The 24,784-nt window shown below is 43.5% G+C and overlaps 1 protein-coding gene across 2 annotated transcripts; it reads right to left on the reverse strand.

The window, feature by feature from the left end:
- Nucleotides 1-4,078: 4,078 nt before the first annotated feature.
- Nucleotides 4,079-24,784, reverse strand: PDIA4 (protein disulfide isomerase family A member 4). 2 transcript variants are annotated; one of them, XM_065628966.1, is made up of 10 exons: nucleotides 24,539-24,784; nucleotides 18,810-18,987; nucleotides 17,304-17,509; nucleotides 16,523-16,661; nucleotides 15,814-16,019; nucleotides 14,980-15,138; nucleotides 12,091-12,242; nucleotides 11,528-11,684; nucleotides 11,204-11,437; nucleotides 4,079-10,619 (listed from the first exon to the last, which is right to left on the reverse strand). In XM_065628966.1, exons 1-10 carry the CDS (start codon nucleotides 24,636-24,638, stop codon nucleotides 10,204-10,206), a joined length of 1,947 nt encoding a protein of 648 aa, XP_065485038.1. In that variant the 5' UTR covers nucleotides 24,639-24,784; the 3' UTR covers nucleotides 4,079-10,203. The 2 variants fall into 2 exon arrangements, with proteins under 2 accessions (XP_065485038.1, XP_065485037.1); XM_065628965.1 differs by having other exon boundaries at nucleotides 11,528-11,687.

A 24,784-nucleotide genomic window follows, 5' to 3' on the forward strand; every position in this document is an offset into this window, starting at 1 on the left:
GAATGTGCTATGTAAAGCATAATCGTGCCATACGGCTCCTAACACAGTGTTGGGACAGCTGAGTGCACTGCACGGTGGACAGCGTCACTCCCGCCTGTCTGGGGACCAGGGTGGCAGAGAGGATGGAGAGGAGCTCAGATACAAAAGGCACATAACTCTTCTTGTGGCTTCTGCCCTGACCTTAGCGGGGTGTGTGAGCCAACCTGCTGGCCTTTGCACCCCCTTTCCCAGGGCTGCCAGTGGAGAAATGGGTAAGGAGGAAATCAACAGCGTAGTCCAGGTACGAAATCTGGCTCTAGTACAATTAAGGGGGTTTAAGGAGGGAGAAACTGTGGGGTTCTAGAGCTTCAGGGAAACTTGAGAGCATATCAGGTTTGTATTTGTTAGGAAAAATTCTGAGTTTTTGTGGGAAGGGAGGGACTGGTGTATGATACAAAATGTGGACTCACGGAATGTGGACACCTCATGAGAGGCAAAGAATGAGGAATTCAGGGCATTTCTAAGCTAAAAGTGGTTTGAAGGAAGCTTGGAGAGCTCAGAGCGCTAGAGATGTTACTTTTTTTTCTTTTTATTTTGAAGTAATGGGCATAGACTTGTCCAATCTTCTTCAGGAAAAAAAAAAAAAAGAAAAAAAAAGGATGGCTGAGGAAAATGGAAATATCTGCAGAAGTTAACTTGTTTTTGGAAACCAACTCCTACTTCTTTATGAATACAAACACACTTATAAATATATACTGTTTAGTTAGAACAATTAAAAGTATTGCTAAGTATTTCTGTGAAACAGTATAGGAACCTTGACTGTATACCTGGTCAGATAAAGGGAGGTTCAGAGTGCATTGAAGCACTTCTAAAGGTACATTTTGTCTGTTGGTGCATCTCAAATCACATTGTGTGAGGGGATGGAATTTAAAGATATCAATAGTTAGATTGTCTGGAGCTTGATGAGGGTGACAAGAGGGTTGAGCATTTACGGGTATGAATCAAGGAGAAGGCCAACAAGGCAGATATGCTGGTGGGAGCCTGTTACAGACCAACCAACCAGGATGAAGAGGCAGACAAAATATTCTGCAGGCAGCTGGAAGTCTCACAATCACTAACCTTTGTTCTCATGGGGGACTTCAACTTCCCAGATGTCTGCTGGAAATACAACATAGCAGAGAGGAAACAGTCCAGAAGGCTCCTGGAGTGTATGGAACACAACTTCCTGGTGCAGCTGGTCAGAGCGCCAACTAGGGAAGGCACCTCACTGGACCTGTTGTGAATAGAGAAGCACTCCTGGGTAACACATCAGCTGGAGGTCACCTTGGGCATAGCGATCATGAAATGATCGAGTTTTCTGTTCTTGGAGAAGTAAGGAGGATGATCAGCAGAACTGCTACTTTGGACTTCTGAAGGGCAGACTTGGATCTGTTCAGGAGGCTGGTTGGCAGAGTCCCTTGGGAGGCAGTTCTGAAGGACAAAGGAGTGCAGGAAGGCTGGTGGTACTTTAAGAAGGAAATCTTAGTGGTGCAGGAGCAGGCTGTCCCTGTGTGCCGATAGATGAGCCGGCAGGGAAGAAGACCAGCCTGTAGAGAGCTTTGGTCTGGGACTGGGGAATAAAAGGAGAATTTATAACCTTTGGAAGAAGGGGCAGGCTACTCAAGAGGAATACAAGGATGCCGTGAAGTTACTCAGGGAGAAAATTAGAAGGGCCAAAGCTCAACTAGAGCTGAGTCTAGCTACTGCTGTAAAAGAAAACAAAAAATGTTTCTGTAAATCCATCGGCCACAAAAGGAGGGCTAAGGAGAATCTCCACCCTTTGGTGAATGTGGGGGGAAACACAGTGACAGAGGATGATGGAAAGGCTGAGGTACTAAATGCCTTCTTTGCCTCAGTCTTTAAGAGTAAGACCAGTTGTTCTCCAGGTACACATCCCCCTGAGCCAGAAGACAGGGATGGGGAGCAGAATGAAGCCCCAATAATCAAAGGGGAAATGGTTAGTGACCTGTTACACCTCTTGGACACACACAAGTCTATGGGGCCAGATGGGATCCATCCAAGGATACTGAGGGAGCTGGTGGAGGTGATCACTAAGCCACTTTCAATTATTTATCAGCAGTCCTGGCTACCTGGGGAGGTCCCAGATGACTGGAAGCTGGTGAATGTGATGCCCATCTACAAGAAGGGCTGGAAGGAGAATCTGGAAGACTACAGGCCTGTCAGTTTGACCTCGGTACCAGGGAAAGTCATGGAACAGATCATCCTGAGTGCCATCATGCAGCATATACAAGAGAAACAAGCAATCAGGACCGGTCAGCATGGGTTTATGAAAAGTAGGTCCTGCTTGACCAACCTGATCTCCTTCTATAACCAGGTGACCCGCTTAGTAGATGAGGCAATGGCTGTGGATGTTCTGTACCTGGACTTCAGTAAAGCCTTTGACACTGTTTCCCACAGCATTCTCCTGGAGAAGCTAGCAGCTCATGGATTGGACAGGCATAGTCTTTGCTGGGTAAAGAACTGGCTGGATGGACAGGCCCAAAGAGTTGTGATGGAGTCAAATCCAGTTGGCAGCCGGTCACGAGTGGAGCTCCCCAGCGCTCAGTATTGGGGCCAGTTCTGTTTAATCTCTTTATCAATGATCTGGATGAGGGGATTGAGCACACCCTCAGTAATATTGCAGACCACACCAAGTTGGGTGTGAGGGTTGATCTGCTTGAGGGTAGGAAGGCTGTACAGAGGGATCTAGACCAACTGGATCGATGGCCTGAGGCCAACTATATGAGGTTCAACAAGGCCAAGTGCTGGGTCCTGTGCTTGGGTCACAACAACACCAGGCAGCACTACAGGCTTGGGGAAGAGCAGCTGGAAAGTTGCCTGGCAGGAAAGGATCAACAGCCAGCTGAACATGAGCCAGCAGTGTGCCCAAGTGGCTAAAAAGGCCAACAGCATCCTGGCGTGCATCAAGCATAGTGTGGCCAGCAGGACTAGGCAAGTGATGGTTGCCCTGTACGTGGCACTGGTAAGGTCCCACCTTGAATACTGTGCTCAGTTTTGGGCCTCTCACTACAAGAAAGACGTTGAGGTGCTGGAGAGAGTTCACAGGAGGATGACAAGGCTGGCAAGTGGTCTGGAGCACAAGTCTTATGAAGAGCAGCTGAGGGAACTGGGGCTGTTTAGCCTGGAGAAAAGGAGGCTGAGGGGAGACCTTATTGCTGTCTACAACTACCCGAAAGGAGGTTGTAGCATGGAGGGTGTTGGTCTCTTCTCCCAAGTAGCAAGTGATAGGACAAGAGGAAATGGCCTCAAGTTGCACCAGGGAAGGTTCAGATTAGATACTAGGAAAAATTTCTTCACGGGAAGGGTTGTCAGGCATTGTAACAGGCTGCCTGGGGAAGTGGTTGAGTCACCATCCCCAGAGGAGTTTAAAACAGGTATAGATGAGGCTCTTAGGGACACAGGTTATGGTTGAAGTCGATGATCTTAAGGGTCTCTTCCAATCAAAATTATTCTATGTGTCAGCTGATTAAGTATTGCATTATAACACTCTCAATAGAGATGCGTATCTGATAATTTTTAGGATGAAAAGGGGAAGATACCTCCTTGACCTTGGGCAGTTGCTATAACCATTGTTACAGAAATCATGGAGGGGCACATCTCCCGCTTAAGGAGAAATTATTGGATGCAGCACATCAGTCACTCTCTTTCCAGAGAGAGCTCTGTGCTGAGGATCACAACAGACTGCAAGCCCATTCCCAAGGATCAAGAAAATCTACCTAAGCCTGAAAGAGAGGTGGCTTTCAGGCTCTTTCTTCAGCATCTCCTGCAGGCTGGAGGTTGATTGCCTCTTACTCTCCACCTGTTTGTTTCAGATCTTGTCCGAGGCGCTTCATTTTCCCCATCCGGAAAGATTTTTCCCTGTAGGTGCATCCCAGATATCAAACTTCAGACTTGACATTCCACTGCAGGAACCAGTCAACTAATTTTTAGGTACTGACTCTTTTACTGGATTTAATAAATTGTGACTTGGGATGACGAAAACTTTATTGCCACCATAATGATGGATAGATCCTTCTTATTGCAAGAGGTCAACACTCCGTTCAATATAATAAAAGAAAAAAAAAAAAACTTGACCTAGCAGAAATGTTGTAGATAGCAGAGAACAACATAATAATCACTTCTTTCTGACATTAAACAAGAGTCCAGCAGTGTATTTTTAAATGCATTTGATGGACTCTGAAATCGAAGTCTATGAAGTAACTACATTTAGCTGTTAGTTTCTTTGCCTATTCAAGAAGCACATTTCAAGTCAGGCAACACTCCTCCCGTCTTTTATCACCATTAAAAATGTGTGGTATAAATTGGTTACTGATTTGAGCTAGTGGTAAGATGAAAATTAGAAATGTTTCAAACCAGTCCAGTTTCATTTTTGTTTTTTCCCCCGAACAGTAACGCAAGATCTACAATTCCCACTAGAACATCTTCATACTAGTCTACTTATTCTATGTCTGAGCTGATGCATATCTCAGACTAAATGTTTTCCCGGATTTCCTTGCACTCCTATAGTTATTGATCTCTATTTGCTACTGGCATATATGGGTAATCAGCTGTATTGCCTGTTACTCATGGTTACATATGTGTAGTGATTTTTTTCTATGCATTACCTTAATAGCCTCTTTCCAAGCTGTATGTTTTCCATCAACAAGTTAGTTTCAGAGTGCAGTGTTCCACAGCCAAGAGGATGACTTGTTCCTTATATATCCATAGTTCAACAGGATCCCCTCAGACTGAAGTTAAGTACTGTATGTCTGCTGAAGGCTGACCATCCCCACAATTCTCAGCAGAACAGGCTGCATTATTAGGGGAAAAAAACCCCACTCAAGCACAGAATTGCTCATTGATACTTGTCATGCAAGTAAAAGAATGAAAAACAAAGCCCACTGTGATCTTTTTTATTTAAAATGTGACTTCTCTATTTAAAGATTGGCGAGTTTGTCCAAATTGAACATTAAGGGTGATTTCTCACAAAAATAAAGAGGCAGGCAGATTAGTAAGGCCACTTTTCAATGGATTGGTTAGTACACCAATAAGCACCTCTCTTGATTTGCATCTGCTGTAGTTATGTGCTCTATTTCTGCTCCTTCCCACTTGTTGAAAGGATCTTGAATAACACTCAATGCACCTGTCTCTAGGCCCTCAGGGAGGATCTGCTGGTTGGGAATAGCTACAGCTTAATTAAGGTAGTGGAGTTCTACTGGCTATCCTTCCATTGTTAGCTCATCGTGAGACTGTAAAATACCCAAACCAACTCAAAGCACAAAAGAAAAGCCAAATTCCACATTAAAATATGACTAAAAATCTACTGTCCAAAGGCAGAAGCAGAAGTAACATGAAATATTTCACAAGGCAAGTAAATGCACAACTGCTTTCATTACCCAAAGCAGTACCACTTCCAAGAGACGTGTTCCATCTCCTGAATCCATTCTGTGGTTCAGAAGTCAATATTAGTGTAGCATCAGCTCTTAATAGAGTTGTGGAGCTTTGGTTGTGTTGCAAACTTTTTTTAGAACAGATACATGGATTAAATACAAGTTATTAAGCTGAATATGGAAAGTAAACAGCTGAAAACTTGTGGCCTGATATGTGAAGTATTCAGAATAGGTGAACAAATGCTCCTATATAGCCTTGGTTTCTCTGACTTTATGGAAATTTGCATTATTTGCCTTTTTCTGAGCCCACCTTCTCTTGTATTTTCTTACTCTGCTTCTGTCTTTCTGAGCAGCAATTTACCAGGCTGTATTGCAGAACAATTCTCACCTATTGTAAGGCGAAACATACTGAATTTCAGGAAGGCTCCTGTAACTTAGACAAATCAAGTAGAATGGCATTAATCAAAAGCAGGCTGACAAGAATCAGCTTTTACTATAAACAACCAGCAGTTCAAAACCCAAGCATAAGGAAATCTATCAGAGTATTGGGTTACCAATTGCAATAAGGGTCTTCTCTGCATGATTGGATTAAATATAGCTTTATCTCCTTTACGTTTTTGTTAATCAAGCCACACACAGCTTGGGATTTGAACAAACAGCGTTTCTGAAACTGAAACTTCCACCTTTCTGAAGTAAGGATTCACGGTAATTCACAGAACAGATCTCTTCCTCTCTATACACAGAAATGAAACTGGAGAATGGCCATGTCCTTCCAGACCCAAGCAGTCTCACCCAACCTCTGCAAAGACATTGTGTTTACAGAGCTTGTCCAGACATTCAGGAATTGTGCAGAAAGCAATGCTGCAAAGGGTCAGATAACAGTACAGTGGCTTCATATAAAACCAGCTGTTCATGACACAGAAACTCCAGCACTAACATTAACATGACAGTCTGTGGCCTCTGAAAGCATGCGCAGCTGATTCTAAAGGAACAGGCTTCAGCACAGAGCAACCTCCAAAGAAAACAAACTGTCTTTGTGAGCTCTGTGGGATTCTGGGCACAGATATCAAGACAGGTCACGCATGCTAGGAAAACCCTCCTCCTGCCCATGTCTGCATGACTTCATGCGACCCACCACAGGTCCATGCAGGAAAGGAGGAGCTCTTCATAGTTGGTAATGGGGAGTCTTCCCCGACAAATGCACTGCAGTGGTGTGCAGTGATTCCTGCAACACCTCCATACACAAGCTGTGCAGCACTACTAGCTGAAATACCTGGCAACAGAGGCAAGATGCTACAGTATTGCAGTGCCTTCAGCTAGGGTTGCCCACAGATCCCTGCTCTGCACTGAAAAAGGTGCCTTTTTACAGCTTAATCACAGCAAAGGAGCCCACCTGGGAGCTGTTATTACTACACAAACTGGTCCTGTGCCGAAGTATAAATTGCAGGCTTTCTTCCACCTGGAACTATAATCAGAATGATGCCATATACTCGTGCAGGTGTGGGTAAGAGCAAGTGACAGGAGCTCCCTTGTTCTGCATTTTTTTTCCTTCTGTAAGAAGGGAAAAAAGCTAATCACCAGCACTTAGGTAATACTTTAATGGAGTTTAGAATACTTAGGAAAACATCCTAATTCACCAGGAAGGGAAAAGCAGACATGCATAATGCATTTAATGAATTCCAAAAGATAGTGTGATCTGTTCCCCTTAAAAGGCAATCATATTAATGTAGTTTTTCAGATAGAGAGCTTTATCTCTCTACAGAGAGATAACAGACCTAATAATGTAGCCATCACATTGAGTTTCACAGAAAGTCAATGTGATGTTGATAGTGCAAACAGGAGGGCATAGGGTATCAGAGCTAAGGAAAGCAGCTTGCTTTCATGTCTGACTTTGCTCAAAGTTGAGAGGCAACAGTATCCCCATCTTGCTGGGAAGTGATCAAGATAAATACATCAATTACGGGGTGCAGATGCAAAGGTGTGCGGCACAGCCAAGGACTCACAGGAAATGCAGCCAGATGACACTACTGTAAAGACGGATCAAATCCTCATTCCCTCTACTACTCATAACGCAAACCCATAACCTACTTGGGGTAACACTACCTGCTCCTCCAGCTCACAGTTGTCAAGAAACTAAGTTAGCAATACTACAACTAGTGTATTCCTCTTCCTTATTTAGCTCTGACTTAAGCCCTGCTGCTCCAGAACAAAATTCAGGTCTCTGAGCACAGCACTGAAATAACTGTATACCAGGCAGCCTCCACTGGGAAGTCAAGGAAGGGAAAGATGGCAGGAGCACCATGCAATCATATCTTGGATACTCCCCTGGGCCTTGTGCCTTTGATACCACGAGAGCTCCCAGCAGGCTGGAGAGGTTGTTTTCAACCCAGAGTGGTGTCAGCTCCTGCTGGGAAGAAGACTACAGAAAACAGGACAGCATTAGCAATGATGTTAGTAAGTTAGAACCTGCAAGAAGAGAGGCGAGAAACTCTTATGGTCAACTTTAACACTTACTGTCCCAAGAAGAATGAAGCTTCAGCCCTGCCTGTAGTCCCCAGCACCAGTAAGGGGCTTTTCACCCTCCCTTCTACATGTTCCATATTTCTTTGTGTCCTTTTGTTGGTTAGGTGACATCTGTTTTTGGAATAAATCCCTGTAAGAATGCAGCTAACTAATAAGCAGGTGTAATTTACTCATTCCCTGGAGTATTAAGGGAGGTATTTGCCCAGGGATATAAGCTTAACTATGTTTAAGAAGTGATGTAAAAGTCTGTGCCTACTTCTTCACAGAACTGAGTTGATCTCAACTTGCAGATAGGACAGAACTGGCTACTTGGCTTATGTGTACTTTCTAAAGCTGAAAGAAGTCCCCTCTAGTGCAAGCTGGTGCCCAGCTAAGTCTGATCTTCATCCTGTTGCCTATGCACAGACAGTTAGCACAGATCATGGCCTTTGAGGGCTCTACAGAAAAGCTGCAAACAGAAGTGGCACATGATGGGAAAATAATAAACTTTGTAAGAGTCTTGTAGGTGAAATATTGCCTAAGCTTGACACATATCTGTACATTTAAGGACAGTAGATAAAAAGCCCTCTACCATGAAAAGAGGAGACAGACAATGCCAGGGCCTGAAGTGAAAGACTATACTGCTTTAACACAAGGCAGCAATTGACAGCTGATCCTCAGCAGTTGCTTAGTAATTCTCAGCTTTTGCTGTTAAACAACAGGAGCTGCACAGCATTCAAGCACATCCCAGCACTCAGAGATTTGATACCATCCCCTTCATTCATAATCTGCTGGTGAGCTTTGTTCACTAGCTTCAGATAAATTGTTAATTATGAGAAAGCCTTTGCACAGCTTTAAACACCTCTGCAAGGATAATCGAATAGTCATGCTTTCTTGGGCAGGTCGTTAACAGTCAGTCCCCTGGCAAGGCAGCAGGGAAGAACATCCCTTCAACAGGGATGCACAGTGCAGCAGGAAATTATGTCGGGATTACGTACCCCCTTGCAGGCCCTTTTGGGTCCTTGGGCAGTACCTTAACAGGCACCTCCTGGACATGCTACATAGAAGACTGCATCACCCCAGAAAAAAAAGGATTGGGCAGTGGGTTTAGATTTGCACACCCTCCAAAAAGCTGAAAACTAATACAACAAGGAAATGCCAAAAGAAGACTGACGATATTGGTCTTTCTCAAGGCAGAAAACAGTGCTGCTAGGAGAGAAACGCTACCTGTAAAACGTAATACAGATCAAAACCACCTCGGTGACACTCAAGTCATACACACCACAGCATCGCAGCTCTGAGAAGAGGCAGACAGTGCTTCTGAAGTATACAAACCTGCCATCCCAACATGGCCCATAAATTTGTGAATGTATCTGAACTGGGACATTCAAGATCGAAATCCACTTTTAAACGCCCATACTGCCAAGTGGAGCACAGAGTAGATGCAATCACCCTTTGTACCTGCAGGAACCGCCACAGGAATAAAGTCCACCAGAAGGTTTCAGTCTGCTTCCCCAGAGAATCACTACCAAACTTTCCTCTCTGCAAAAGGAAAGGAGACAGTAACACAGATCTGATACCAGCATCCAAGTGTTACCACCCACTAGATGCTCTTTCTGCCACACTCCAATGACTCCAAAACATACTTAGGAAGACTAAGATATAAATGGGCCAATATGCACTAGTAAAGAGAGGTAAATTAGAAAAACTTGCTATTTTACCATCACCCTCTCTACAGACAGGTGTAGAGCACTTTCAGGTAGCAAGTCACCGTGTCTTACTTATCTCAATAGGACTGAATAATTCATCCACACTTTAGAAAACTCCCATTCTTACCCTCAGCAATGAATACAGTGATGTAGTCATATGAGTAAGTACACAGAAATATAACAGACGAAAGAAAGGCTCAAAACACTGCTCCTGCTAGTAAACATACCAACACATAAGACAAAGAAATCTGTTTGGCAGAGGGATCTGGTTCTCTCTTTTTTTGTTTGGAATACCTTTTAACTTAAAAAGTTACTGGAGTAAAATAATCAAGCTCAAGATAGTCACAAAAAATAAAGGATGTATTTTTCTCCAAAGATCAAAACCATAGCTAACATAAGACATTCATATCAGAGAAGTTCAGTCCAGAAAAACTTTTCTGCCATATAAAAAAAGATACTGTAATTGCTTTACTGCTCAAGAACTTCCTTGCTCAAACTGCTTAATTCTTCTCTCACAAGTTTTGTCAGTAACTTGCTTTTAACTACAATGTACAAACAATTATTCTTCACGACCCTCATCTTATCTAAAGCTCTTCTTTTGTTCTGGAGAGTGTTGTGGAATGCTCCTCTATAAATTTGCTCAAATGCTCTAAATCTCTGTCCCCGCCTTCAAATTTAATAGGGTTGTTCTTCTTGTCTCTTGGAGCAAAGTAGATAGTAGGGAATCCTTCCACTTTGTAGTGGTCACTCATCACATCGTTGGCAGTTGCATCCATCTTGGCTATGACTAGATTTTTCTCATGCTTGTATTTTTTGCCTAGCTCAGTATACACAGGTTCTAGTTTCTTGCAGTGTCCACACCATGGGGCATAGAATTCTATGAGAACATCATTCTTTGTATCCATTACTATGGTATCAAAAGTTTTACCCACTACCACTTTCACAGGCCCTTTATTGTTCTTTGGCACTGGTTGGGACTTCACAATAGGCTTCAGTTTTCCTAGAAGGAAGCAAAACACACACCATTGTTAGAATACAGTGAGGGCAATCCTTATGCTCTCTCCCAAAAATAAAGGGTAGAAGCACATCCTCCCCCCAGGGAAAAAGCATTGCACCAGTAAATGAACTCAGCTCTGCATGAAACACGGGCTAGCTTGCTGGTGACTTTTTAGCACAATGACTTTCTGAAATATGGGCAACAGCCTGTTTCACAATTCCCTAGAACCTTTCTCCCTCTTTTATGGTTGTCCATCTACAACTTATTAGACAGTGATTTATTATACTAGTCCCAAATATGAATGATCAGCTTGCACTTTAAAGCTGCAAGAACATTTCAGGTTTGCCAAACACGCTCATTGTTAGAATATAGCTAGATGCCACATAGTCCAAGCAAAGTTAATGAACTGAGATTAAAAAAAAAAAGAGAAAACCACAAACAAACCTACAAGGAATATCCAAAAGCTTTAAGCCATAGAGAACTGTAAGGTTTCACATACGACTTCATTGTAGTCATAGCCTCAGGAAAAACTCTTGGAAAGTAAAACAAAGCAAATGGCTCAGAGAACCCTACTTGCAAAACTGTACCTTTCTTGAATGCCAGTACAAATTGCCTAAGTACATCAGAGTCAAACTCTTCTGGCTCCATCGCGTATTTCTTGCCACCTTCATCCATAATGGCGACATTGACATCTTCTCCACTCTCAAGCAGACCCAAATCTTTTATTTCAGAAGAATAATCTTCCTCATCAGAAACAGCAAACACATATTCAGGGAAGTCCTTGGCCACTTCCAGGACTTTGCCTCTCCAGTACTGAGTAGCTGAAAAACCAGAACACAATAGGATTAGTAATTTCTAGTTACTGCTTGCTTCCTCCCAAAGTGGAGGAAAGGTAATCTTAGTTAACTTACCAACACGATAGTCGAAACTAAAGTCTACAGAATAATAGACAACCACTAGAGGACGCTTAGCATATCTTTTAGCATCATTGGAAGGCTTCCGATGACCAACTAGAGGCAAAGCATGTTTTAGCACATGCTCTTTAATTTCTGATCCATCTGTAGAGTCCTGCTTTAAAAAAAAAAAGATGGAAAGAACCTTCAGAAAAATGGATTAAAGTGGCATTTCTGTTACACAGTACTGGAAACTAATATTGGTGCATGCATGAATGAGAAAGAAGGGCATGTTATAAACAATGCCATCACCTTGTTCTTCAAATTCTTGAGCACTAGAGACAATTTAGTATTCTACACTTAAATTGAATATTGTAATGGGAAATCATTATTTGATTACATAACCTCTGGGTTTATTTTATAAAGCTTTCTCAAACAAAGCAACAGAATTCCAGGCTACAAACAGGCTGTCTCATATCTAGGGGAGTACTTCCAACAGGAAGATGCCAACTGCTCATATATACAAAGAAAGAGAACCTTAAATCCATGCACAAACCTTCTACTTTGGACCAGCTACTCACTTTAAGATCCAAAACATGCATCTTGGGCTCATGCTTCGACTGAAATTTTTCTGGCTGCATGATAACCAGTTTTCTTGGAGATACTTTCAATAGTTTTGCAATCTCGCTGCTGAAGGTGTGGTGGAACTTGTAATCTTCTCTTAAACCGTTAGCTGAAAAATTAAGGTTAAGGAGAAGAAAGTCATCAAGAAGTGAACAGAGAGCCTCCTGACTGAAAACTTGAGGCTGCACTGCACTGCAGGGGAACTCTCTTCCCATTTTCATTCAGTGGGACATGGAACAACCTAGAGTCTTGGAGAACAGCTCTCATCCAGGGGTGAGAAGCATATGAAAATGCATACAATTCAAGTAGCTGTTCAACAACCCATCTACTTGATGAGATATTCTACATATCTAAAACCTTGAACAGCTTCCAAAACATAAACAATTAGCTGTTTCACTGTGTATCAGCCTCCAACCTTTTGGATTTCCCCCAAATAACAAAGTGGAGTTGGAAAGGAATTCACAAGGTCACCTAGTCAATCCATTTGCTTTGGGGCAGTCTGGGAAACAGTTCTTTATCTTCACAAAATCACAGAATGGTTGGAGTTGGACAGGACCTCTGGAGATCATCTAAGTCTAACCCACCTGCTAAAGCAGGTACATCTACAGCAGATCACGCAGGAATGTGTCTGGGCGGATCTTGAATGTCTCCAGAGAAGGAGACTCCACAACCTCTCTGGACAGCCTGTTCCAGTGCTCTGTTATCCTTAAAGTAAAGAAGTTTCTCCTCATATTCAGGTGGAACCTCCTACGTTTCAGTCTGTGTCTGTTGTCCCTTACCCTGTCATTGGGCACCACTGAAAAGAGTCTGCTCCCATCCTCTTGACACCTCCCCTTGAGGTATTTATAAGCATAAATATGGTCCCCCCTCAGCCTTCTCCTAGCTGAATGGACCCAGTTCGCTAAGCCTTTCCTCCTAAGAAAGATGCTCCAGACCCCTAATCATCTTTGTATTAGGATGGTGCAAAAGGAATCGTGTTCTTTGCATTACTGCAATTTCCTGAGTGATACTGGAATACATTCTTAAATAAATGTGTGCCCAATTCTTCTCCACAACAATGCCCAACCACATATTGCACAACCAATACTTCAAAAGTTGAATGAATTGGGCTATGAAGTTTTGCCTCATCCACCATATTCACCTGACCTCTCGCCAACTGACTACCATTTTTTCAAGCATCTCGACAACTTGTTCCAGGTAAAATGCTTCCACAAACAGCAGGATGCAGAAAACACTTTCCAAGAGTTTGTCAAATCTTGAAGCACGCATTTTTATGCTACAGAAATAAACAAACTTATTTTTGGCAAAAGTGTGTTGATTGTAATGGTTCCTGTTCTGATCAATAAAGATGTGTTTGAGCCTAGTTATAATGATTTAAAATTAACGGTCCAAAACTGTAATTACTTCTGTACCAATCTAATAGCTCTCTGCTGGACACTCGCCAGTAATGCCTTGTCCTTCTTAAATGGGGGAGCCCAGAACTGGACACAGTACTCCATAGGTGGCCTCACCAGGGCAGAGCAGGATAACCTTCCTTGACTTGCTGGTCACACTCTTTCTTATGCACCCCAGGATACCATTGGCCTTCTTGGCACAAGGGCACATTGCTGAATTCATGGTCAACCTGTTGTCCACCAGGACTCCCAAGTCCTCTGCAGTGCTACTTTCCACCCCTAACCTGTACTGGTGCCTGGGGTTATTCCTCCCCAGGTGCAGAACCCTGCACTTGCCTTTGTTGAATTTCATCAGGTTATTCTCTGCCCAGTTCTGCAGCCTGCCCAGATCTGGCTGGATGGCAGCACAGCCTTCTGGTGTTATCAACCACTCCTCCCAGTTTCATATCATCACCAAACTTGCTGAGGGTGTACTCAGTTTCTTCATCCAGGTCATTGATGCATAGGCTGGACAAGACTGGACCCAGTACTGACTCCTGGGGAACGCCACTAGCTACAGGCCTCCAACCAGACTCCGCACTGTTGATCACAACCTCTGAGCTCTGCCATCCAGCCAGTTCTCTGTCCATCTCACTGTCCACTCATCCAACCCACGCTTCCTGAGCTTACCCATAAGGATATTTTGGGACAGTGTCAAAAGCCTTGCTGAAGTCAAGGTAGACAACATCTTGCCATGCCTGAGCAACCAAATCAGCGCCTAATTAAACTATAAATGATGGCGGCCCCAGAAGCAGGTATAGCCAGGAGACGACTTGCCCATACTGCTCTCAAGGCTCTGGCAAAAAAGAAGAATGGCTGCAAGTATTTTGATCATGTGAGACACAGAGATAGATCAAAGCAACTGAGCACTTCGAGTGCTTAGCCTCTTCTGTGTGGTAGCCAATATCATTAAAACGACGGTAAATGTGTCATGTCAAAGCAGTTTAAGAATAAACATTACTAGGAATGGTTTAGCTAAACTGATCAGAGATGGATGATGATTCTTTCTCCAGGCCGTCCACCCCAAACAAGTGTGGGAGAGCCCAGCCTCTGGAACTGTCAGATAGGAAACAAGCAATAGCAGATGACAAAGCTAGCAAGGCTTTAAGCCAAGAAGTTGTGATTTGTTCCTCAGCTTGGAATTTTGCTTCCTTCTAGCCTGCATGTTTTTAGGGACACAGTACCAAGAGAAGCTATCTCCTCTAACTGGCTGATACGTTAGTTACAGCCTCACAACCTGGTGTGAGCTTTTTTCTTGAGTACGAGTGAAAGATCATCTTTCCATCTCCCTCCTCTTTTTCCTCTCCAACCACCTCCACTGAACCAAGAGCAGAAATAAAGTATCTCTCCATGCCCAAAGTCCTGGACAGAATCTCAACAAAACACACATTAGTATTTTAAAACATTCTTTACCTGCTTCCTGATATAGCTGATAGGCTTTGTCATTTTCACCACTAAAGACACCAATGATGATGACATCATCCCCATCCTTCAGAAATTCCTGTACCTGCTTGGTAGCCTGAATCTGTTTGGATGGAGGACCAGCCTGTTCAATCATGTAGTCAACAATACCTGTGAAAAAATCCCACCCCCAAAAAGTTGTTTAGAACATGTATTAAACTGAAAGGTTCGGGCATTCAGTCCACAACATCATTTAATACCACACTTTCCACAGACACCTTTCTTTCTGTGCAGCCCTCCCACAACAACTAAAAGATGAAATCAGCAAGACCTCTGTCCAAGATTTTAAAGCTGCAGTTCTGGATATTCCTTCAGGTTGGTTTCAGAAGAGGTGACTAAGCACCAGTTCCATGCATATCAGCTGATCTTTCAAGTAAGCTTCCTTTCTTAAATTCTGGACCCTTCACTATCTCCTGACCCTGCTATAAGCCAAAGTTCTACTTGGATAATCTTAAGTCTTCTCTCTTATTAAAACCTAATATTGAGCACTTTGCCAGTCCTTATGGCACACTCCAGTGCAAATAAAGGCTGCCCATTTACTCGTACTGCCACTGCTTCGCCATGTGTGTTTTACTTCATATCAAAAGGAGCTTATAATACCACCATAAGATGATACGAGGATTAAAGACTAATTAATACTAGTGGCCTATGCAGGTAAGAGCACATTTTTTCAGGTTTCCCCAACTACCATTGCTATGATGTTAACTAGTCTGCAAGTCCTATAGGCACGTCAAAACATTTGTGGTCAAATCCTCAGAAAACAAGAAAAAGCAAAAAATACAGTACCGTATTTTTCCCGCGGACCATTGTAGTCATAAGGTTTGCCCTTGCGAAAGATTTTCAAAGTTGGGTAGCCTGTAACATCAAATTTCTTTGCAAGCTCAGTTTCAGCAGTGGCATCGACTTTAGCCAGGGGAATAGGAGGTGTGCGCTTGCTAAGCTCCTGGGCAGCCTTCTCATACTCTGGAGCAAGCCTTTTGCAGTGTCCACACCTAGGGGAAGAGAGAGGAGGGCTGTTTTTACAAGCCATGGGTCCTGCTAGGTACTTTCTACCTCTGCATTGGCAGAGTTAAGCCTTCCACAATGGAAAAAGTAGAAATGGGGTCATTCAGTCTACAGAGGACTCTCCAACCTCAAACTAGCCTCTATGTCTGGCCCCACATTACTACAGGTAGTTTCATTTTTAGAGGTCACTTTTAAACCAAGGACCAAACCCTTTGGTTTTCAGTATCTCTCAAAATGTTCCCAAATTAGCAAATAAGGAGAATCTTCAGTGAAGTTTTGGAGATCACCCCTTGCTGAGCAACAGATCCTCTCTAGTCAAGCAATTTGTAATGTGATCCTAGTTCTGGATTAGAACTAAGCTACACCAGAGCTACACATACCTGCACAAGGCAAGCCTCTTTAAAAGAGGCATAACAACAGAAAACAAGTTCACCAAGCGTGTTCAGGCCAGCTGTGCTAGGGAAGTACAGGTGGCTGCCTTCGTGCTTACCATGGAGCATAGAACTCCACCAGGATTATGTCAGCACCATTCACGACATCATCAAAATTATCCTGGGTCAATATCAGGGTAGCTTCTGGTGGAGGGGTCCAATTGGGGTCAGAAACCTCCTTTACTTTGGCCACAATTGCTGAAATACAGTTCAACAGCTCAGTTAGCAAGTTTGCATTATCATACCAAATGCAACAGCTGGTATCAAGAGTTTAAAATCAGAGTGGCAAACATGGTCTTAGGCCAAAGCTTGCATGTCAAGCTTACATGAGAACACCTTCTTAATCAAGCTCTTCTGTGCTTTATTTCATTGTTGGTATTGCCAAGAAGGTCTTCTCTTCAACCCATAGAGCATCTTACTTATGCTGATCTATACTTTGCAGCACCACAGCACGTGAATTCCATCTCAAAACAGACGGAAAATGTTGTTTTTCCTCTCTGACTGAGGTTGGACACATTAATTAAGCAAAAACACAAGAACAAGTGGTTTTATATACAGTCAATATACAGACCAGAAGTTTCTTAATAGCTGATTCTTCAGCAACTATCCTTTTCTAGTCAAGTCCTATTTCTAGAAACCTTCCATCACTAACAGCACTACCCACTACCTGCAAATTTGGCCTTTAGCATGCAGCCAACTTGGAAGGCAGGCAAAATTTCAGCCTTCATAATATTATTCTGCTTAAGTAACTTGAGATCGAAGTCCTTCAAAATAGTCACATTAAGAAAGAAAACACACTTCTTGTCTTCTTACAGAGAATTGCAAAGGACTAGTACTTACCATCTTCTGTTCGAGAACCGTCATAGTCAACAGCCTGGCCTTTTTTCAGGATTTTGATGGTTGGGTAGCCACTGACATCAAATCGACTTGCTAGTGAAGTGGCTGCTGTAGCATCTACTTTGGCAACTGGAATGGGAGGGTCATTTTCCTTCAGAGTTTTGGCTATCTTTTCATATTCAGGAGCAAACTGCTTGCAATGCCCACACCTGTCAGAGGAAGATACAAGCAGATACTTAAGGGAAAAATGAACCAGTAGTTAAGTTGGCCTATTGAAATCTCATACCCATCACAGCATCAAAGCAACTGCTCTCTCTCTGGCTAAACCAGAATCTTTGGTGAGAAGAGAGACTTCTGCTGCAAAAGCTGGCATGACAGAGGATACCAGCATAAGAAAAGCTTGACAAGCTGAACACAAAACCAGGAAAATGAAGAAAAAAAAAAAGTAGGAAAGTTCTGTGTAGCAGACAGCCTGCACTACTCAGCCTCTCAACTGGCAGGAAGAAGAAAAAGAAGATAGATGCTTAGTCTGTGATGACCACACATCTTTCTGCTCAGATATATTAAGCTTCATGTTCAGTTTTCATGCAAACTACAGCTGCAAAAACAGTACCTACTGGCAAGCAGGGATTGGTTTACCTCTAAAGAGTGGTTTTATTTAAAATGCAAATCCATGTCAAGCAAGATCATATTCGCCCCTCTGTTTGAAGACTAACAAGGGACAAATGAGTATGTCTTCTTTAGATCACTAAACCACTAATGCAGAGGTTCTGGCTGCAAAATCAACTCAGCAATTTGACTGCAAATCTATTCTACCCTTGTTTTTCCCCCACTAACCATCCCTACTATTTTCATCCATAAAAATGCAAGACAAGATACATTCTGGCCTGAAGTCTTTGTCTCAGTTGTATGCAGGTAAACCCATCGTAGGTCTCCTGAGCACACCAGTGTTACTCTGTGTACCTTGGTACAGCAGCAGAATTATCATCATCAGGTAGATGCACGAGGCTCTGTTTAAATTGATAATACAAACAAGCTATGTCCTTACTCACACCACGCTCTTCTGGCAAGGACAGCAATTTGAACTTCAGGAAAACCTTCTAGCAATTCCCCTGCTAAGGAAGTCCTCTACATTCCTTCATCTAGAAGAGTAAGTACACAAGTTCTTAGTGGGCCAGCACAAGGACACGATAGCAGGCTGCAACACCCTACTGCATAACTTCTCTGGGGCTAACTGGGACTGTCTGTGTTCCCTGACAGGCACAGAGCAGGAATGGAACCAGAAAGAGCAGGCTGTTTTCTGTTGCATTGCATAGGGACCTCCACACCACCAGAACTGCCTCCTACCTTGGACGGCAGAGTCCAGTGCCTCTCCTGCAGGTAAGCTACTCCTACGTCACCTTTAAAATTGCAACCCAAGCTCACGTTTTAGGAATGTGTCCTGTCAGAGAAGCCCCCAACGGCCACCCCATCCTGCATCCAAAGAGGTACCACAGGCTGTGAACCCACCATGGTGCATAGAACTCCAGCAGCACAGTGTCCTTGTCTGCAGTAAAGGTGTCAAAGTTCGCATCATTCAAGACTAATACGCCATTTTCTTCTTTAACTTCAGAATCATCATCTTCGTCGTCTTCGTCATCTTCATCAGCAGCATCACTGTCATCACCAGTGTCTTCTGTAACAGATTCTGGAAAAGTAAAAATGCAATAAGGATTAGATTGTGTCAAGTTCAACACTAAAGTAACACTACCAGGTTAAAGATGGATTAAGTATATCCTGTGGTTAAAAAAAAGTATCCGCACAGGTTAGTTCCTGCTCCACATGACAGCTACCTCAGTTTGCAAAGAGCTTGGACTCTGATGTTTGACCAGTCCCATCTTTGTCCACACTATGCCAGCTAACAATATCAATATCTCAGTAAAGTGTCAACATGTATTTCACTCTTCAGGACAAACTAACAAAACAGACACAACAAGAATTAATGCATACAGACCTATGTGACAATCCCTACCTGTTGGGCAGCTTGTTGAAATGTGGAAAGTGTGGCACCAGACATGTTTTTTTGGGCAAGAAGGACACGCAGATGACACCCGAATTCAAAGAGAAGCCCTCCATCACACAGCAAAACAGCTGTCCTTCAAGCCCAGCAATTTGCGGTTGGAAAAATTAGGTATCTTGTACCAAAAAAGCAGATGTTATCTGTCCCCAATGCTTCTGTTATACCCTTACTTGCTACATCTGTAGCACCACAATCGCTATGCTCTGCCTCTCTGAAGGTCTAATAAACAGACAAGATTGCTATAAACTCAAATGCTATCTTTTCACTACTTGCAAGGTGGTTTAGAAGCAGCACTTCAAAATTATGTTTCTGTTCCTGACTGCTCAATCCCATCCCCTGTCATCTCAGTATATCTTGCTTTCAGTTACAGTGATGTTTCAGGTCTTCAATTCATTATAGAGGCTTTCCATCCACAGGAGCATGACTCTGCTCTGGGTCAGCACCAGGTTGCAGAGTGAGTGTAAAATCAAATAAGTAAATGACTGTCACAAGAGTCCCATGAAAATCCATTCCTATATACTTGGCAGATGTGAGGTACTCTTCCAAAATAAATGGAGTGAACACTTCTTCCATAGAACTTTTGGGGAGGCCTTTGATTTAAGGAGACCAAAACCGCTGGTCCAGAACAGGCCTTTCAAGGAGAAAGCAGATTTGCTAAATTACCAAAGCAAAGTTAGTACATGAAATCTGAAGCCAGGACATTTCAACTGGTTCAGCCTTCGTTGGCTTGGAATTCAAGATGGTTTCTTTAATATCTGATCTTTCAGATGTCCCTTTAAACTTTTTTTCTTTTTAAACTGCTATCATTTGAGGCAAGCAGACCTCCTTGAATGACTTTAAAGGAATTCAGTCATAAAACAAGTAATGAAAATGCCTCATGCCAAATGAAAACTGTGCAACAATGAAGCTAAGGCCCTTTCAACTCCTGGGAGTGCCAGGATTAAAAAAAAAAAAAAAGTTTCTTGCTCAAAACTGTTCTCTACTTAACTTTAATTGGCTTTTGACTAAGCTGACAGAAATTACTGCAGTAGGACAGCAAATCAAGTACATGTAAATTACTTATTCAGGATAAGAATTCTGAAAATACTCTGATTTCACCTGGAATTTGAAAACCCAATGGCAGACCACAGGAACAAGCTCATACGAGAAAAAATATGTTGTTAAACTGCAATAGCCATTTTTCTGTTAGAAGAACTTATTAAAAAAATAAGCCTATATGATCTCAGAAAACAATATGTGTCCCTGGAGAAAAATGTGTTAATTTTAATTAGAACCCAACTTTATATGCCACAAAAATATTAAAGCTTCTGATGGGGGGAGAGATCACAGGAGATCATTTATCACACAACAGTAGTCACCTAGATTAAGCTTCTTTAATAACTACTATTGTTTCATCTGATCTACAAAGCAGCTAAAAGCACTACTTGCATGCGAACAATGCCTCCTGTGTTGCTGCCTCTGAGTACTTGCACTAGAAGGGCGACTGAACCCACAGCAGCCATGTACCTACAGGACTGCACTGGTGAAAAAGCTGGTTTTCAGGGGCTTTCAGCAGTTGAAACTTCTGCTTAATGTGTGCCCATCAGTTTTGAGGGCTACGTTTCACTGCAGGGTGTTCATGGTTGGTCTGTGCCTGAATTCCCAGTGAGTTGCGCAGTGTCCATTGCTTTTCCAAGCAAATTGCTTCAGACTTGATTCTTCCTGCCACAAACGAATTTGAGCAAAACTAGCCAGCCAGTTCTGCTCATGCATTTCTGAAACTAACCACAAGGCTGCAACTCTCATTCCTGCTTACTATGCTAACTACCCACCTCCAAAAAAGAGAAAAAGACCACTGCAGCTACTGTGGGATGGTTTAGAAACCTGAGAATAAACTATCACCCACAAAAACATCCTGCATAACTGGAAAACATTAAACTCCTAGATCTAACATCCACCACTAAAATTATTTCACCGCGAGTGTCTGTGTAGTCTGCCAACGTAAAACTTCCTTGACAGTGATACATTGTCACAAGCATTATACACATCTACTCCTCCTCCTCCTCCTCCCAGATGGAAACAAGACAATAGCACGTAACAACAGGACTCCAGCTTTTCTCAGCTGGTTTAAGGAGGGCATGCATTTCCAAAAAGCAAGTTAACCACACCTAAAAATTTGTCCTTAACAGTGCAAACTCACTCTCTTTAGTCTCCAGCTTCACTGACATCTAGGGTTATCATAGCTACCTCTGACGTGCCCTCTAGTGTTGGGACTGAAAGACCTGCTTCAAGGACCTGGCCAAGTGTAGGAGAAATGGGGCTTTTTTCATTAAGAGCAAAAAACTTCCCTCTGCATTAATGACAACAATTTGAAGAGAACAGATATAGAATGAGTCTAACTGTGATACCCGAAATGGCAGAAGTAGCTAATAAATATTTGCATAAGAAAGCTCATGAAAATAAAATCGCTGAACCCAAACTGAAGTGTCTTTGTTTCTTAAAGCTACTTGGAAAGCAGGTGGACAAACCGATCAGTGACACTGTGGCTAAAACCTGCCCTCCAGTAAAATATGGACCTCTCCCTTTGACTCCAACAAAGCATTTCAACACATTATTAAACACCTCAAAAAAACATGATGAAGATGACACTCATTTTAAGACTTCAGGTACACGCTGCTGGCTGGCAGGCCTTCTTCAAGATGACAGCTACTCTAACAGAAATTAATTCTTACAGTAACTTCACTGATCTTTCATCATTTCTCAGTTGGATGAAGTCAGTTTTCAGAAATGCTGAAGTCTTATAATCTGTTGCCAGAGCATTCAAAAGCATTTGTTATGAAAGCAGTCTTCCTCAGTCTTTTCTGTAGTGGATCCTCTACACCAGATCCTCTACACCTACTCCTGCTACTCCTATAGGAGTAGCTACATTTATACAGTCCTAAAATTACATCCGGCCCTTTGAAGGCAACTGTGAGGCTGATGTGGCCCCTGCTGAAAATGAGTTTGACACCCCAGCTCTACCCGATCCTTCCTTTCCCTTCGTCAGGATGCAAAGGGTGTAATGGTCATGACCTAAGCTAACCTTGCTGTGAGCATATTTGCTTCATTATCCTAGTCAAACTTCACTTCCAAAACCATACAGTGCAACAAGCCTGCTTTCATTTGAATTTTTCATCTCCTGAACAATCAATTTACATAGGGTTACTTGCTGGTTGCAAATTAGATTTGTTCAACTTCAAACAGCTCTGCATTTCAAGTGCAAAAAGGGAAAACTTTTATTACCTGCATTTTTAAAGCAAAGGCTAAGTAAAACCTAGTTCATGATATATACACCATCTTGAGATACCCAATAGAAATAGGAAAATTATATAAGTTGTGCAATGGATTAGTCTTCAGCTTCCACACAGGAGGAAATAGTGTCATCACTATGCATCTTTGATCCCAAGAATATAACGAGAAGAAGAGCACACATGAACAACACTGATGAGAGCGTGGCCCATGAGACAGCTGAGCTTCTACTGTCAGCCACAGGACCCAGGCTTCACTGTAACATCACAGGTGTCACTTTGTCATTTGAAGGTAGTAGAGGAAATCAGTACTGGGGTTTGCCACATGCTGCAAAGTGATGAAAATCAAGTGTTCTAGTTAAAACCAGAGAAACAAGCATAATACAGAATCATCCTGTGAAGGTTTTCTTTAATTCTAAGCTGAAATACGTGTATCTCCTTACTGAAGATGCTATATCCTGTTAAAAAAAAAAAACAAACCAACCCTGATCCCTACAGATCATGCAGTTGGTCACACAGGTAAGGTACCTGAAAGAAAAGCATTTAGTCAAGTTGCAGTACCTGTTCACTGAGCAAGAATTTGCAGGACAGGAGTTCAAGAGGTCACCCATAATCCCGTCTCCTTGAACACTCTCTAATACTTAACATACAGCAGTGTTAATGTAGGAAATATAGGATGTAGGATTTATCAAAATCCACATGTCAGCAAAAAAGCAGCACCTTCAAAGGCCTGCCTCCTACGTACAGGCACTAAATTTCATAAATCAGAGCAGCTTTGTTTCATCTAATTTTGTAAAGGAGGATACACATATCAGTGAAATCCAAAGACAACGGGAAGAAATACCAAGAAACTAGCAACACAGGGCCTTCCTTCTGGGAAAAATAAACAATCAGTTTGAAACACACAGAGTGCACAGATCCCCCGAATTAAGGGGTAAATAAAAGAGTGCTCCATCGGATAATGAAATTGCGAATTTGCTGGTAACTTAAAAGCCACTAATTACCAGCATGGCTAATTACTAGCTTTAAATTCCGTGTTTATAAGAGGTGAGGCAGAGCTGCCGCACAGAGGAGAGACGAGCAGCACTTTAACAAGTAGCGTTTCCCAGATATCGGCACCTTCAGGGCGGGGGATCAGCGCTCTGCCTCCGCCGGCTCAGCCCAGCAGCCTGCAGGGTGTCGCGTCCCGCCAGCCCAGCCCCGGCGGCGCTGCACAGCGCCCGGGCTCCCCGCAGCGCCGAGCTCCGGGGCCAGGCACCCGCGCCTCGTATCCAGTTCCGGGCCCCTCAGTTCAAGAAGGGCAGGGAACTGCTGGAGAGAGTCCAGCGCAGAGCCACAAAGATGATGAAGGGAGTGGAGCATCTCCCTTACGAGGAAAGGCTGAGGGAGCTGGGTCTCTTTAGCCTGGAGAAGAGGAGACTGAGGGGTGACTTCGTTAATGTTTATAAATATGTAAAGGGTGAGTGTCAGGAGAATGGAGCCAGGCTCTTCTCGGTGACAACCAATAATAGGACAAGGGGCAATGGGTGCAAGCTGGAACACAGGAGGTTCCACTTAAACATGAGAAGAAACTTCTTCTCAGTGAGGGTGACAGAACACTGGAACAGGCTGCCCAGGGGGGTTGTGGAGTCTCCTTCTCTGGAGACGTTCAAAACCCGCCTGGACGCCTTCCTGTGTAACCTCATCTGGGTGTTCCTGCTCCGGTGGGGGAATTGGACTAGATGATCTTTCGAGGTTTCTTCCAATCCCTAACATGCTGTGATTCTGTGATTGTCTCGCCGGAGGAACCAGCCCGCGCACCGGAGGCCGAGGCACCAGGCGCCTCACGGTCGCCGCCGCCAGCCCGCTCCCCACCTCACCCACACGCAGCCTGCCCCTTGCCCACGCTCACCCCCCGGATCCCCCGCACTCACCTCCGTCACCGTCCTCCTCGGCCGCCACGCCCCGCGCCAGGAGGGCGATCTGGGCCAGCCCAAACAGCAGCAGCAGCACCCACAGCCCCCTCGGCCTCATCCCGCCGCCGCTCCTCAGTGCGCTCCGCTCCGGCCCGCACCGGACGCCGCGCCCCCTGATTGGCTACCGCTCCACGACACGAGCGCGGCCTGCCGAAACGGAGGGCGTGCGTGCCGCCGCGCGTAAAACTAGACGCCCGCTCTGAG

This window comes from Caloenas nicobarica, chromosome 2 (assembly GCF_036013445.1).
Source record: "Caloenas nicobarica isolate bCalNic1 chromosome 2, bCalNic1.hap1, whole genome shotgun sequence".
In the NCBI taxonomy this organism is placed as follows: domain Eukaryota; kingdom Metazoa; phylum Chordata; class Aves; order Columbiformes; family Columbidae; genus Caloenas; species Caloenas nicobarica.

What these genes read in the sequence shown, in the direction of transcription:
- PDIA4 (XM_065628965.1), bottom strand. Translation starts at nt 24,638, where the DNA reads ATGAGGCCGAGGGGGCTGTGGGTGCTGCTGCTGCTGTTTGGGCTGGCC. An exon ending in TGGTCCGCGGGAAAAATACG is followed by an intron (nt 15,139 to 15,813) that starts GTACTGTATTTT and finishes ATTTTTTCACAG; the next exon opens with GTATTGTTGACTACATGATT. An exon ending in TCAGCTATATCAGGAAGCAG is followed by an intron (nt 12,243 to 14,979) that starts GTAAAGAATGTT and finishes TTAATTTTTCAG; the next exon opens with CTAACGGTTTAAGAGAAGAT.